The following is a 13,963-nucleotide window of genomic DNA, read 5'->3' as shown; positions in this document are numbered from 1 at the left end:
CACACCCTGGGAGCCCCGGCCACCTTCTGTGACTTACCGGTAACACCACATCCTGGGAGCCCCGGCCACCTTCTGTGACTTACCGGTAACACCGCACCCTGGGAGCCCCGGCCACCTTCTGTGACTTACCGGTAACACCACACCCTGGAACCGTGGACACCTATGACCTACCGGTAACACCACACCCTGGAACCGTGGACACCTTCTATGACTTACCGGTAACACTACACCCTGAGAGCCCCGGCCACCTTCTGTGAACTACCGGTAACACCCCACCCTGGAACCATGGACACCTTCTATGTCTTACCGGTAACACTACACCCTGGGACCGTGGACACCTTCCGTGAGTTACCGGTAACACCACACCCTGAGAGCCGCGGCCACCTTCTGTGAGTTACCGGTAACACCACACCCTGAGAGCTCTGGCACCTTCTGTAACCTTGTTTACCTCGTGATCCTGTTTAATACATTGACTCAACAGTGAAGGTGCCTCTTGTTGGATATTCAGATTGGGGGGGCGTTCTGAACAGTGCTTAATTTGTGCTTGTTGTTTCCGGTGCTGAGCTTCGGCACTTATTTTTGAGGGCCGGGGCTTATTCTTCGGCCTCAAGCATTTGCTGCGAGCAAAAGAGACACATGGAAAAGAAGGAAAAACGAAAAAGCTTCACAATGGGGTAAAGCAGAGAGCTGCAAGAGTGAGCTGAAGGGGCAGGGAGTGGCTGTAAATGGATTAAAGAGGCCCAGGTGGCTTTAGGTCGCACATTTAATTGCAGCAGCCGTGTGTTTAAGAGGAGGGCTTTGGGCACTGGCATGTTTTTGTTTATAAATTAAGCAGTGGTTCTGAAGTGACCTTTGACCCGGGTATGTGTGCTACCACACATCTGTTATCCTACTTACTCTCATGTTCAGCTGTTGTACTTCTGTCAGTTTAACCGGTCATTCATTAATCGTTACCTGTGGTTCAATCGCCTACGTAGCGCCTTAATCGTGTCTTCTGGGCTGTGTTGATGCCACCAGGCGCGAGGGTGGGCGCTACGGAGGCCCGGCAGGGACAGAATGTTCTCGATGCCCTTCTGTATCCCTTGCACTACCCTTGGGTGCCCGGGGCAGGCTGGTACTCGCGCTGTAGCGCCTGAACTCTCTTCAGGGGTGGTAAGCGCTAAATAAATACAATTACCCAATAGAACTCATTCTGTCTCTTTGTTAAACGTTGTCTTTGTTTCTGATTGGCCGGGCGGGATCATAACCAAGGAGTGACTGATTGCGCGAGGGGTGGCCATTCATTCTAGTTAAAAGAAAATGTTATTTAGTCGTTTTCTACAGAGTGAGCTGCTGACTTCAGTCAGTCCAGTGTGTCCGCTTTGCTTATGTGGAGGTTCCAGCCAATCAGAATGACGAGGGCACTTCCTTGGAATAGTTTTGGGGGGGCTATTTTTCTTTTTTGGTGGGGGGGGACTTCTCGCAGCCCCTTTCCAAAAAATGTGTGGATCGCTGCAGCTGTAGTCACCACACACAAACCTCACCGACCCCAGGGCTTTAAGTGGGCCGGGTCCTGCCGGTGCTCAGCACCCTCTGTTCTAATAAGCAGCTGCTGAGACGGGACACTCTAGGGTTGGGTTCTCCATCTTTAGCCAAAAAATATCTTAACTCAGCAGCAGTAACCCCCCCTTCACTGCCTCTGGAGTAACTTCAGAGACTCGGACTACCTTCACAGCCTCAACACGTCACAACTGCAGCATTTCCAGTATTTTACACACCTATGTCATTGTTGTACTTAACTTGGACGACTAACAACCATTGACAAAGCCAAGAGCCCTGGCTTGTTGTAGGTGTTACGTTACTTGTTTTGTTACATATCTGGATGCGATGACACATAGAAGCAGCCAAGTACCATTGACAAAGCCAAGAGCCCTGGCTTGTTGTAGGTGTAACGTTACTTGTTTTGTTACATATCTGGATGCGATGACACATAGAAGCAGCCAAGTACCATTGACAAAGCCAAGAGTCCTGGCTTGTTGTAGGTGTAATGTTACCATTGACAAAGCCAAGAGTCCTGGCTTGTTGTGGGTGTAATGTTACTTGTTGCATTATATATCTGGATGCAGAGACGGAAAGGTGCAGGTATGTACCAGACGGTCCGGACACGATGCTAAGGAAAGGTCTTTACTCTACGTGTTTTTCAGCCACGCCCTTTATAACCTCGATCGCGCCCCTTTGACAGAGACCCCCCCCCCACCCCACCGTTTTTTTCCTCCCACTTAAACACTTAAAGCCCCGCTGACCTTCACCTACCTCCATCCACACATCCATCCTTAAAGACGCCGCTTGCATCGGATGCACTTAGCAGTCGGACCTCATATAGCCCCCCCCCCCGCCACCCCAAGGGTCTGACCTCTGCAGCGAAAGAACCTTCCTCTGTAGCGCCTCCTGCACACCTTTCGGGCCTCCCTTCAGAGCCCCCGCCCCCCACCCTCTCATTCCCACCCCCCACCGGGGCGGCAGCGCTGCGAAGATGCTGCAAACACCCCTTAAAGCTTTGCAGCGCTAGCCCTCATGGAAAAAGAGAATATTGTGCGCACAGACAGGTGTTCGTGAGAAATATTAACGTTGTTAGTATATGTTTTTGCACTTTTAAAGCGCCTCGGAGCGCTTTCCGCGAGAGACAGACGTAACAATTTCTGGGCACCGGGTGTTCACGTGATTCAGAAAGCGGGGGGAGAACACCCCGAAAATGAATGTGCAAATGAAGCGAAGCTCAAGGTATTTATCAGAGGTGCGTGAACCCCTGACGGCCCGAGCCGGGTGTGTGGCTCTGAGTAACCACCCTTCGTGTCCCCACGAAGTCCGATCTAGAGGCCTCATTCCAAGGTAACAAGGGTTGCGGGAGGGGGGTATCACCATGGACATGGTACTGGCAGATTAGGTTTAACCCGGCTCTCTCTAGGTTCGGGATTAGGTTCCTCATGATAGGGAATTGGGGCCTATTACACATCTATTTCATATTACATGTTATTGCAAGATTGTGGGGGGTTTCGTATCCATGACTCTCGTTTTTACAATTCTGTTTCTTGCATTGTTCATTATCCTAATCATTGCAGCCTTGTTAATAAAATGTATTGAAAACTTTCGTGTTTCTCCTTCATTGCCGGTCTGTGACTCAGACTTGTTGTTCATGTGAGAAAGGGGTAATCTCCGTTTCACCTCGGCTCCCCTGAGATGTCGCACTCTTGAGTCCATGCGTAAAGGCTGTCACAAATCACCATTTACTGTTTGGGTTTTTGGTGAGGTACTGCTAGTGAGCCAGGAGGGTTGGGACGACAGATGCGACCTGTTGTAGGATGCAAACAAACAAAAGTGCTGTCATCCCTAAACCAGCAGCCTTGCCCAGAGCAAGAGTCAAACTACGACAATCTGACTAGTTTCCTCGCTGTGAATTCATTGGGTAAGATGCTGTAGAGTGGACCAGGCCCGGCTCACCTTCTCCTTGTCGTTCGCGCTAAAGCAGACCTCAACTTTGTAATAAAAATGATCAGTACTGAAATACTGCTTTTAGACTTTTCTTTTTAGGAGCCCTTTTTAACCAGAGTCTCATCTCCTTCCAATGTCCCGTAGGTAAAGCAGCAGTTTTGAAATGTTTCTTACAAATTCACCGCATTTTCCAAGAGAATGACCCGGCCTACATCCTCAATGATCTCTATATCACCGACTACTGTGTCTGGATCCAGAAAATCAAGTGAGTTTCACCTGCTTGTGGAGAGACTGTCTCTGCTCCACTTTGTGTGTCGGCTGGCCAGCTCAAATAGCCAGGTGGTTCCTGACCTCGGGGTTGGTTTCTGAGGCTGGTCCCGCTAGTGTACCTGATCCCCCCCCAAGATGCGGCTGATGATTGGGCATGGCTGATTCAGGGGATGTGAGGCTGATCTGCCTCGGGCGTGTCTGACCTCCATCCTGGGGTGTGGCCAGTTATTGCACTTGACTGTTACCTGATATGTGTCTTATCCCAGTTTAAGGCTGATGTTACCTTTATTAGAAGGATCTGCTTCCTCTGCTGTCTGTCTTTTGAAATCTTTGTGCTCAATAGACAGAAACAGCATTCTCTGTTTTTACAGATAGTTGATTCTTGCGTGCACAAGTCTACATGTTTGTATTACAATGATCACGGACTGTGTTGGTATCTGTTCTGATTACACTCCACTGAAGGCATAAGTTGGGTTAGCGGAGGCCTTGTTTGTCCACCATATTAGTATGGGCTTCGAAGTTGAGGCCTTACTCCATGAAGGTGAACGTAAAGTACTGGGAATAGGTGGGACAGGATCTGTAAACGAGCCTTGGCTTAGCTCACAGAATCTGTGTGTTCATTCCATTTAATGCAGACCTGCTGGACCTCAAGTGAAGTAAGCAGCGTTAGTGGTGTTTTATGTGTTGGACTTTTGAAATTCTCTGTTCCTACCCTGACTACGAACACAATATATTCAGTGTACCGCTAATGGTGAATGTGATGTTTGTTCATTTTTCACGTCCAGCAATAGTCAAATACAGCCATACTACGGAACTCACCTGGACACACCATGCCATTGTCCACTTCACCACCTGCGCCTCCTTTCGTAGCTGTAGCAAAGTGAGACAGACCCAGTGGACGGATGCCCTCAATACAACCCAGCCCCATGCTACCACCAGCCCGAATCATGTGAGAAAAAAGCCCCTTTTTTTACATGGTTAGCCCCCACTTTTTGCCTGATGTATGATGTAGCCTAGAAATTGTAGTGCCCAGGGCCCGTGCTAAGCGAGTTCCCTGGGCCAGGGCTCTTTCCCTGAAACTGTGGTGAATCATTGGCTCAATTCGATATACCTTGAGCTACCACTATAAGTCCGTAGTAAAAGGTACTTGGGTACCCAGGGCATGGGGTACTAAGGATATGCCTCTGAGGGCAGCACCCTCGAGGGCCCTGCATCCAGGTGCCTCCAGCACTGCCATTGCAGGCTGCGTGTCCTGGTGCAAGCCTAAAACACAAACTTGACATGGCGCACTGCCTGTCTGCTTTGTCCACTGTATACTATCGATAAGTCACCCCTCTGGCAGGCTTTCCAGCCCTATGACAGGGCGCACCATATCATGTGTGAGGGCATCGCTGCATGAGCAATATGCCCCCACTGTGTCCATGCCAAACCTGGGACATAGTGGGTGAACAGGGCAGCCATTTTTATACATGTGCTGGACATTGGTCAAAACAAGTTTCCCAGCTACACGATGGCCACTCTGAACCATGGGTTGTTTGCTATCAAACAACTCATATTGATAAATCCAAACTTCTACCAGTTTTGGGTATATCCCTAAATGTTCTCAGGGGTCACCTTACAGATGCCCTCTGCAAATGCTAACTACCCTGGCATGGTTGCTGACTGGGTGTCTGGAGGTGGCAGGCTGGATAGAACCAGTTTACAAGCCCTGGGGGAGAGATCCATCTCTCTGGTTGGAGGAACAAAGCCTTTCCTGAGTGGAGCTGCCAACACCCCCTCCCTCAGGAATGTGCACTGCCCTGGCGGCGAGCTTCAACTTTGAAACTCGACCCCCAGGCCTACTGCCAGCAGCAGATGGTAACCCCCGTGCAAACCACCACTTTTGGCGGGAGCAGCGGTGGGAAACTACACAGAGGGTAGGAGGGGTGGTCCCACCAGGCATGCACGACACCTAAGGTGGTGTTTGTGAGGTGTGCACTCCATTTAATTTCCTCCATCTTGGATGGAGGGAAGATAGCCAATCTGGAATAGGGAAGAGACCCTTCCCACAGGAAGTGGTCTTTTAGTGGGTGTAGCCACCCAAAGCTAGGTGACCCATTGGTCACTGCCAAGTTCCCCCTAAAACGCCCACTAAATGCAGTATTTAGTGGGCATCCTTAGTCCAGGAAATCGGATTCAATGGACAAAAGAAGACCAGCACCAAGAAGATCCGAAGCACAAGAACTGTGGACCTGCGGCACCCAAGAAAATGTGCCAAACCCTGCCTGCTGCACCCAGGACCCGACAGTCACCACTGAGGAGCTACTGGACAACCGGACAACTCTACAAGAATCCCAGAGGACCTTAAAGATTGGCAAAGTGCCCAAGACCCTCCCTTCAGAGTGGAGGTACCACTGTACAACTCAAGGAAACCAGCAAGCCAGTGAGGGTCACCTCACTAACCATTCACTGACTCCCGAAACTGATGCCGCAGCTGGACCAAACTTCATTCCGACGACCGCAAGGACAAACCCTGCTAGTGTGCCAACCTTGGTGGCACTGCGACCTCTAGCGGCCAAACTGTGCCAATACCCTGGGTGTTTCTTTAGCCAACTCCAGACACCAAGCAAAGCGGCCCAACCGGGGTTGCAACCAGACCAGGCGGAAGCCCCAGACAAGGGACTTCAGGAACATCCCAGACCTCCCGCCAGAGTGGCCCCATTGTCCTGCAAATGACCCTTGAACCAGCTTACCTCCTGTTCCAGAGGGCATCCTTGTGCACAGCTCCTGGCTCACCGATTCGCTCTACACCTGGCCCACCAATTCACTCTACACCTGGCCGCCCTGTGTCCTGCACCAAAGGAACCTACTGTGCCCCAAGTGTCCGCACCCCTTGCGACCCCGACCCTCCAAGGGGACCTCAAGGAAACATCTTTAAACTTACCTGTGCAGTACTTTTCCAAGTGGTCCCCCCACCATGGTGCTGCACCAGCTCCATAGACCTTCTCCTGCTGCTCCCGCCGGAACTAGGAGCCAACCAAACTTCTCCAGCTGGCACAGTGTGCCCATCGAGGACCTCAGCCAACCTCCAAAAGGTAAACCAACTGTACAATATCATATGTATTTTTAAAGGTGATCTTCCATTGAGTTCTGTGGTACATAATTAAGTACTAAAAGACTATTTTTAAATTCATATCTCAAAAAGTACTTAACCAATTTTGATAATCTTGGTCATAAAAATGACATAAAAATCTGAAGTACGTTTATAAATTGGTCGCTAGTTATTTCTTTTGAGTTTGTGAGCTGCAAGATTGATGCTGTGAGTACAAGAAATGCTTTGCACTGCTCCAAGATTTGCCCGAGTGCCCGACCAAGCTACTTTAAGAATGAGAACATTAGGAGATCAAGTTTTTACCCCAGTTAACCAACTTTTGGTTAACTGGACCCCCTGCACAGTGTGACTGGCTTTGCACACTACATAGAGGGCCAGCCTCTTACAAGTCAGGTAGTCGAGAACTTCAACATTTGAATCACCAACACCGCCGACCTAGCTGCCCCCATCAAGCCAGCCAAAACCCACACATCCAACAAACAAGCCAGTTGGTACACCCTGGAACTCAGCACAATGAAACACAGCTGCAAACAACTAGAAAGAAGATGATGGTGTACCAGCAGACTCCACATCGACAAGCCACCTTCAAGCCAGCGTTCAACAACTACCACCATCAACTCAAAGATGCGAAAAAGGTGGCCCTTGCAGACTGCATCGAGGCTAGCGACAACCACACCAAGGAACTCTTTAGCTGCTGGGTAGGTAAACTCGGACGATGGTAAAGAAATCTCGATCCCTCCCTCCCAGGAACTCTGCGATGCTCTGGCACATCACTTCCACAACAAGATATCCACCACCCACAGGAACTTCGACACCCCCTCCACCCCCCCAACCCACCCACTGACCTCCTCAGCCTCCCCACTCCTGCAGAAACCACCCTTGACCACCAACTCACCACATGGGAACGGCTCAACACCCCGGACACCACAGTCCTAATGAACTCCATCCACTCAGGAGCAGCCAGCGACCTTTAGCCCTCCACCTCTTCAACCTCGGAAGCGACAAGATCACCCACTACCTCCCCTCCATGCTCAACACATCCCCACAGCCACATTTCCCCGACACTTGGAAATATACCGAGGTCAGATCGTTCCTCAAGAAACCCTCCGCAGACCCCAGCGACCTCCAGAACTACCGCCTCATTTTGGTGCTCTCGTTTCCAGCCAAAGTCCTGGAGAAGGCCATCAACTGTCAGTTCACTGAACACCTGGAGAGAAACAACCTGGTAGACTCCTTCCGATCTGGGTTCGGAGCCAAAAACTGCTTTGATAACGCCCTGATCGCCGCCACAGACTACATCCGCACCCTACTCGACAGTGGTTGATCAGCTGCCCTGATCCTTATCGTCCTCTCCGCAGCATTTGACACCGTGTCCCACCACACTCTTATTAAGAGGGTGCACCAGACCGGAATAAAAAAAAAAAAAAGACACACTCCGATGGATAGCATCACTCCTCATGGGTTGCAAGAATCGCTCCCTCCTGTCCCCTTCACCTCGCAACCTGAGAAGACCATCTACGGCGTCCCACAAGGTTCATCCTTCAGCCCTACTCTCTTCAATCTCTATATCATGCCGCTAGCCGACATGGTCAGAACCCACAATATCAACATCATGTCCTAAACCGACAACACCCAGCTCGTCCTCTCGTTTTCCGCTGACCGCAACTTCCACAACAGCATGCAGAATGTCGCCGCCTGCATGAAGCACCTCTGCCTGAAGCTCAAAATGGACAAGACCGACGTGCTGATCTTTGGGAACCATACCTCCCTCTGGAACGACACCTGGTGCCCCCTACTCCTAAAAACCACACCGCAACCTCAGCATCATCCTGGACCGCAAACCCACCATGACAGATCAACCCAGTCTCCTCTGCCTTCTTCCACACACTCTGTATGCTCGGAAGAATCTTCAAATGGTTTCTTACAAGCACCTGGAAAACCCTTATCACTAGACGTCTGGACTACGGAAATTCACTGTATGCAGGGTCCACCAGCAAACTCGTGAGAAGGCCGCAGACGATTCAGAACTCAGCAGCCAGACTGATCATCAACCTGCCCCAAAGGACCCTCACCACCCAGCACCTGAGAGACCTCCACTGGCTCCCTGTGTAGAAAAGATGCCAATTCAAGCTACTGACACAAGCCTACAAAACCCTCCACAACCAAGGACCAGCATACTTGAGCCCCCACCTGAACTTTGCCAACCATCCAGAAACCTGCGCTCTGCCTCCCTCGCCTTCATACAGACACCATGCCGCCGTCGTAGCCACAGCGGAGGCATTTTCTTCTCCCACCTCGCCACGCCCCGTCCACCCTCGAAGTAGGTAAAGGAATTCCCGCCTTTTACCAGGATGATGGACAGCTTTCCAAAACGACCCCAATGCGTTTACCGCCGATTCCGGTGGTGCGTTGTTGATGCTCAGAAGCACAAGGACATCTCCACAAAGACGCACTAGTAACAATCACATTGCCAAAGGCACACAAGGTTGCTGGAGACGTTTACCCCGTGGCCCATCACGTACCCTTAGTGTACAATATAAACGGGGCGTATAAAACATGCTAGGTAACGCTTACTGACATACTCGTAGAAAATACTCCGGTTGGGTAGGCCACGATGCTCATTTTACAGAAACTAAACCAATAACAATAAAATACACACACACTCTTTTAAACCTGTCTGACTAAGTATTTTTTACCCATGATTCTAATTATGTATTGTATGTGCATATGTGTGTGTATTCATGTGTGTGTGTGTATAAATATATATATATATGTGTATGTATGTGTATATGTTGTTTCTGTGCCTGGCATGTTTGTGGATCATTGCATGGCTCCTGTTTTTTCTGGGTTGTTATACTAGATATCTATGAATTTCTGCTCTCTTTTTATCACACTTATCTACTCATCACTCTTATGTCATGTCTCTACCAAACTATCCTCCATTCTCACTCGGACTCATCCCAAATCCCTTCGACCACTTTCATCTCCTAAATATCTCTGCCTAAGCTCTTCCCTCCACCTCCACATCTAACTCACCAAACCTCACTCTACCTCTGTGACCTCCCACACAACCCTACTAAATTTTCCTGCATTCATCTCACCCTGCTACTATGCTCTCCCTAACCCTTCCACATCCTCTTTCCCCTCCGCTCCCCTTTTATTCATCTCAAGCCTTTGGATTGAGTAAATGAAGGATAAACTCCCAATTAACACTTCTGGATTTCTTTCCTCCTCCACCCCTCCATTACTCCAGTCAATCTAACTAACAAACTCTCATATCCGCAACTCAAATTAACTCATAATAATACTAAAACTGTTCTCCTTATTAAATTATACTAATCCATCACTAATTCTTGTTGGGTACCGGAGTAGCGTGCTACTCATCGAAAAGCGCTTCGACGCCTCGTCAGGGGTAGTAAGCGCTATATAAATACGATTACAATTACAATTTTCTTCTCCCACCTCGCCGCCAAGTCCTGGAATGCCCCCTCCCCCAACATCTCTGAACATCTCCCTCACTTGCAGACTTCAGGAAGAAACTCAAGATCTGCCTCTGCGACTAGCCCAGCATCGCTGCACCTGGATACTGTCATGGGTGATAAGTTGTGCTGCTCAAGTATTTATTGATTGATTGGTGTTATCAGATGGTGACAGTCATGAAGCTTAATATTGTCTAATGGTTACAGTGACCATTCTCCTGCTAATAACCATGTTGCTTGATGGCCTCCTCTGGTGGCACCCGCATGCTGCTTGATGACCTCATCTGATGGTGTCCACCATGTAGCTAGATGGCCTCCTCTGGTGGTGACTGCAGTGCAACTGGATTATTTCTCCTTTGGTCGTCACCTCAATGCTGCCTGGTAACTTGATGTCCTCCTCTGATGATCACCTCAATGCGGCCTGATGACCACATCTGATGTGGACCGCCCACCACTCGTTGATCCCAGTGACGGAACGCAGTGTTTTCTGTGTCCGTTAGTGAGGTGTGTGGGTGCCACGGCAAGAAGAGTTTACCTTGGAACTTTACAATTAGGTTTGAAGGTACATTGCCAGAAGGATGCAGAGGTTTGAATTGTTCGAGAGTAATGTTGACCGGTGTTGTAAAGTCTGTATCTGAAGAGAGAGACGGATATCTGAAGGCTGAGAGTTCTGACATACAGAGAGGGCGATTCTGTAGAGACCGGTTGGTGCTGTAGAGGAGGGCGATGGGAGGGAACTTGGAAGGATGTTGAAGGGACGTGTAACTATGGGAAGAGATATGACCAACGGGTACTGAAGGCATACACAGGGGCTGACTCCACTGTAAAAAAAAAAATATATATATAATAATAATTCTTCCATTATCCGTCCAACTTCCCAGAACATAGCAATTCAATAATTAAATGTACATGCTAAGGCTCTCATGAAAATTGGCATTTTTTGTGAAACACTCAGTGGTGTTGAGGCACATATATACGTAAATCTACTTTCTCCCCAGCGTATCGGACACAATAATGGCCATTCTTTACTGAAAGAAAAGCACCAGCTGATGAATTGCAGCCACGTCACATTTTGCTATGGTCTAGACAATAGACCATTGAGGTGGACGCTGAGAAGGCCATGTACAAAGGGCTTGTGAGCAACCACAGCACTTGGTGGCAGAGTCCTCCCGGGGGACATCGGTAGAGCTCCATACCTCCATGAGATGTCACTCTCAGGAAGCGAAGACCAGAAGAGATCGCGTTGGATAGGTCGTGCCTCAGACTTGATCAAATACAAGGAGCCTCCTCACACCTTGTGTGTTTCATATTGATGGGGGGATGGCTGCATGTGAATCTATGAAAGATCCAATGCTGAAGATTAAAAATGACCTGCCTGGAACCACCTTACAGTGTGTGCTTCTGTAGATCACATGTTTTGTGCAATCCTGTCATCTAGTGTTGGGGCACAGACATGGGAAGTTGTTTTTCTTTGAACAGGGGCTTCATTTTTTAGGCGAATCGTCATACCTCCCTAGACCCACATAACACCAGGATACAGACTCGACCGCAGATTGTATTTTTCTGTAATCAGGGTATCTTTGTGTGCTCAGGTACAGTCATGCTACAGTCTCAAATGTTCGATGCTGAATCACCACAAGGCTGATTTCAGCATGCGAGGACCTTCTGTGACCGGAATTATATTGTTGTGATAAACTTCCAAAATGAAGAAAGTGAGCTTGATAAAACAGACTGACAAAACTTCAGTGAGAAATGTTACAATGATGAAATACCTTTCCCATGGAAATGTTTTTTCTATAAAAGCTGTACTGTGCCTGGAATTAAACCATGGAACTGAAAACACATGAAAATCTTACAATTCAGAATACTATCAGAATTGTAAGTAGTAAGGTTTTATTTTAAAAAATGGTTGTGGTAGTCTTGCTTTTAGGTCTACTGTGACAAGAAGCCATAAGGAGACCAGAGCAACACAAAGCTAAGAAGGTAAATGTGGGGGACGGGAGGGCTAACGGTGGTAGAGAGGCGACGTGGTTGCGGTCGGAGAAGTTACAAGGGCAACAACAAAAAATGGCAGGTTTAAACGGAGAAGAAGCAGAACAAATTATATTTAAGATGGAGGTAAGAAAAGGATAGGGATGGTAGATCACACCACACACCCTGAAAGATTTTTTTTTTTTTTTAAATGGTTAATGGTGGGAACCTTGCATTTCAGAGAAACCCTCCCCCCCCCCCCCCCCCCCCCCAAAAAAAAGCCTGAAAAAATATTTTAAGTTAGTTCTATTTATCAAGAAAGGTTCAACAAAAATATTGAGTCAGATTAATTTTTTTTCAGGCTGATATTTCATTGAAATCGCATGTGTGCAACTGTATAATGTACCGGTACTGATTCGCAGGGAGAATCTCGAGATAAGGTCACTTTAGAGTGACTTATCTGGGGCGACAGTACGGAGAAAACACCTTTAAGTTCAGTTCAACTTGTAACAACAATCTTCTGATCTTGGATCATCACCAGGTCTGTAACGTCTGCCTCCAGAGGGATCACAAGTCCATCTCTCCAGCCAGTAAAGCCTTGTGGTGGAAAAAAGACCATTTGGTGCTGACGGGCGAGACTCAGGGTACCTTACAGGATGCAGAGCTGAGGCTGTCCAGGGCCGACGTCCAAACTGGATGTGAAGGGAACTTACTCCGATAGTGCACATGGCTCGCCCTGAGACACCTGGCGAGGAGAGTCACAACGTACTTCGGTGGGCCCCTTACGGTCTCCACATCCCAGGGTAAGCCCACGGCTCCGGTTTGGCATGGACTGATGATCCTTCCTCGAAGGCTCAAACGCGGGCTGGGCCTTACTCCAGGCAGGGATTGGCCCTGAGAGCTCCATGCCTTGCCTCCGGGAATAATTTGGAAGAAGCGGTGACAGTCAGCACTGCCCTGTGTTCCTGAAGGTCCGGAGTACAAAGGGTCTTGAGATAGAGCCTTGAAACCAAGACTCTGACCCTGAAAACCCGATGCACCTGTCAAAACAGAGATCAGCCTGAAATTGATCTGGAAGCCAGCCTCGCGCTCAGCTCAGGCAATGGCGACCAGCCTGATGTATGGCAGAGGAGTGTTTACATTGGCCCTGTCTCTGGGCATGTTCATGCGCAGCCTCCTCCATCAGGCCAACCAGACACCAATGATGAGGCAAATGTGAAGGCGCCCAGAACACCCCAACCTCTTTAAACCCCACCACTGGCGCAGTCTATTCATACAGACTCGGGCCAAGACCCCTTGACCGCACAACTAGCCCTTACCATGAGCTGAGGTCACTAATGATGGAGAGAGTCCTTGGCATGACTAGAACATGGGCCGTCCAGACGAACGATCTTGAGTGATCTCCTGCCGCTCTCTGCCAGCAATGATCCATCCCCGTACCATGTGGTCATCTGATGCCGGGCAGCCACCAGAAACTCAAACGCCATGTGGAGGAAGACGACTTCCTTATCGAGACTCCGCAAGACGAATGGTCTGTGCACTTCCTGCTAATGCTCAAACACATGCCAAAAGCTCGAGTGAGAATATCCGGGACCAGGTCAAGGCCCAAGTTATTGCACCCAGTGTGGATCAGACCTGCAGAGCTGCTCCACAATATCATCTCCATTCTCAGTCCTGCTGCATC

The 13,963-nt window shown here is 49.1% G+C and overlaps 1 protein-coding gene across 4 annotated transcripts in view; it reads left to right on the top strand.

Moving 5' to 3' along the window:
- Positions 1-13,963, top strand: part of SHQ1 (SHQ1, H/ACA ribonucleoprotein assembly factor) — a 166,511-nt gene that overhangs the window by 122,594 nt on the left and 29,954 nt on the right. For all 4 annotated transcript variants that reach the window (XM_069206108.1, XM_069206107.1, XM_069206105.1 and 1 more), the window contains one exon: positions 3,613-3,733. In XM_069206108.1, the coding sequence (XP_069062209.1) occupies positions 3,613-3,733 (121 nt within the window). The remainder of the gene's footprint in view (positions 1-3,612; positions 3,734-13,963) is intronic.

The sequence above is a fragment of the Pleurodeles waltl genome, chromosome 9 (assembly GCF_031143425.1).
Source record: "Pleurodeles waltl isolate 20211129_DDA chromosome 9, aPleWal1.hap1.20221129, whole genome shotgun sequence".
NCBI classification, from domain to species: Eukaryota; Metazoa; Chordata; class Amphibia; order Caudata; family Salamandridae; genus Pleurodeles; species Pleurodeles waltl.
This window is presented reverse-complemented; position numbering and strand designations above follow the sequence as displayed.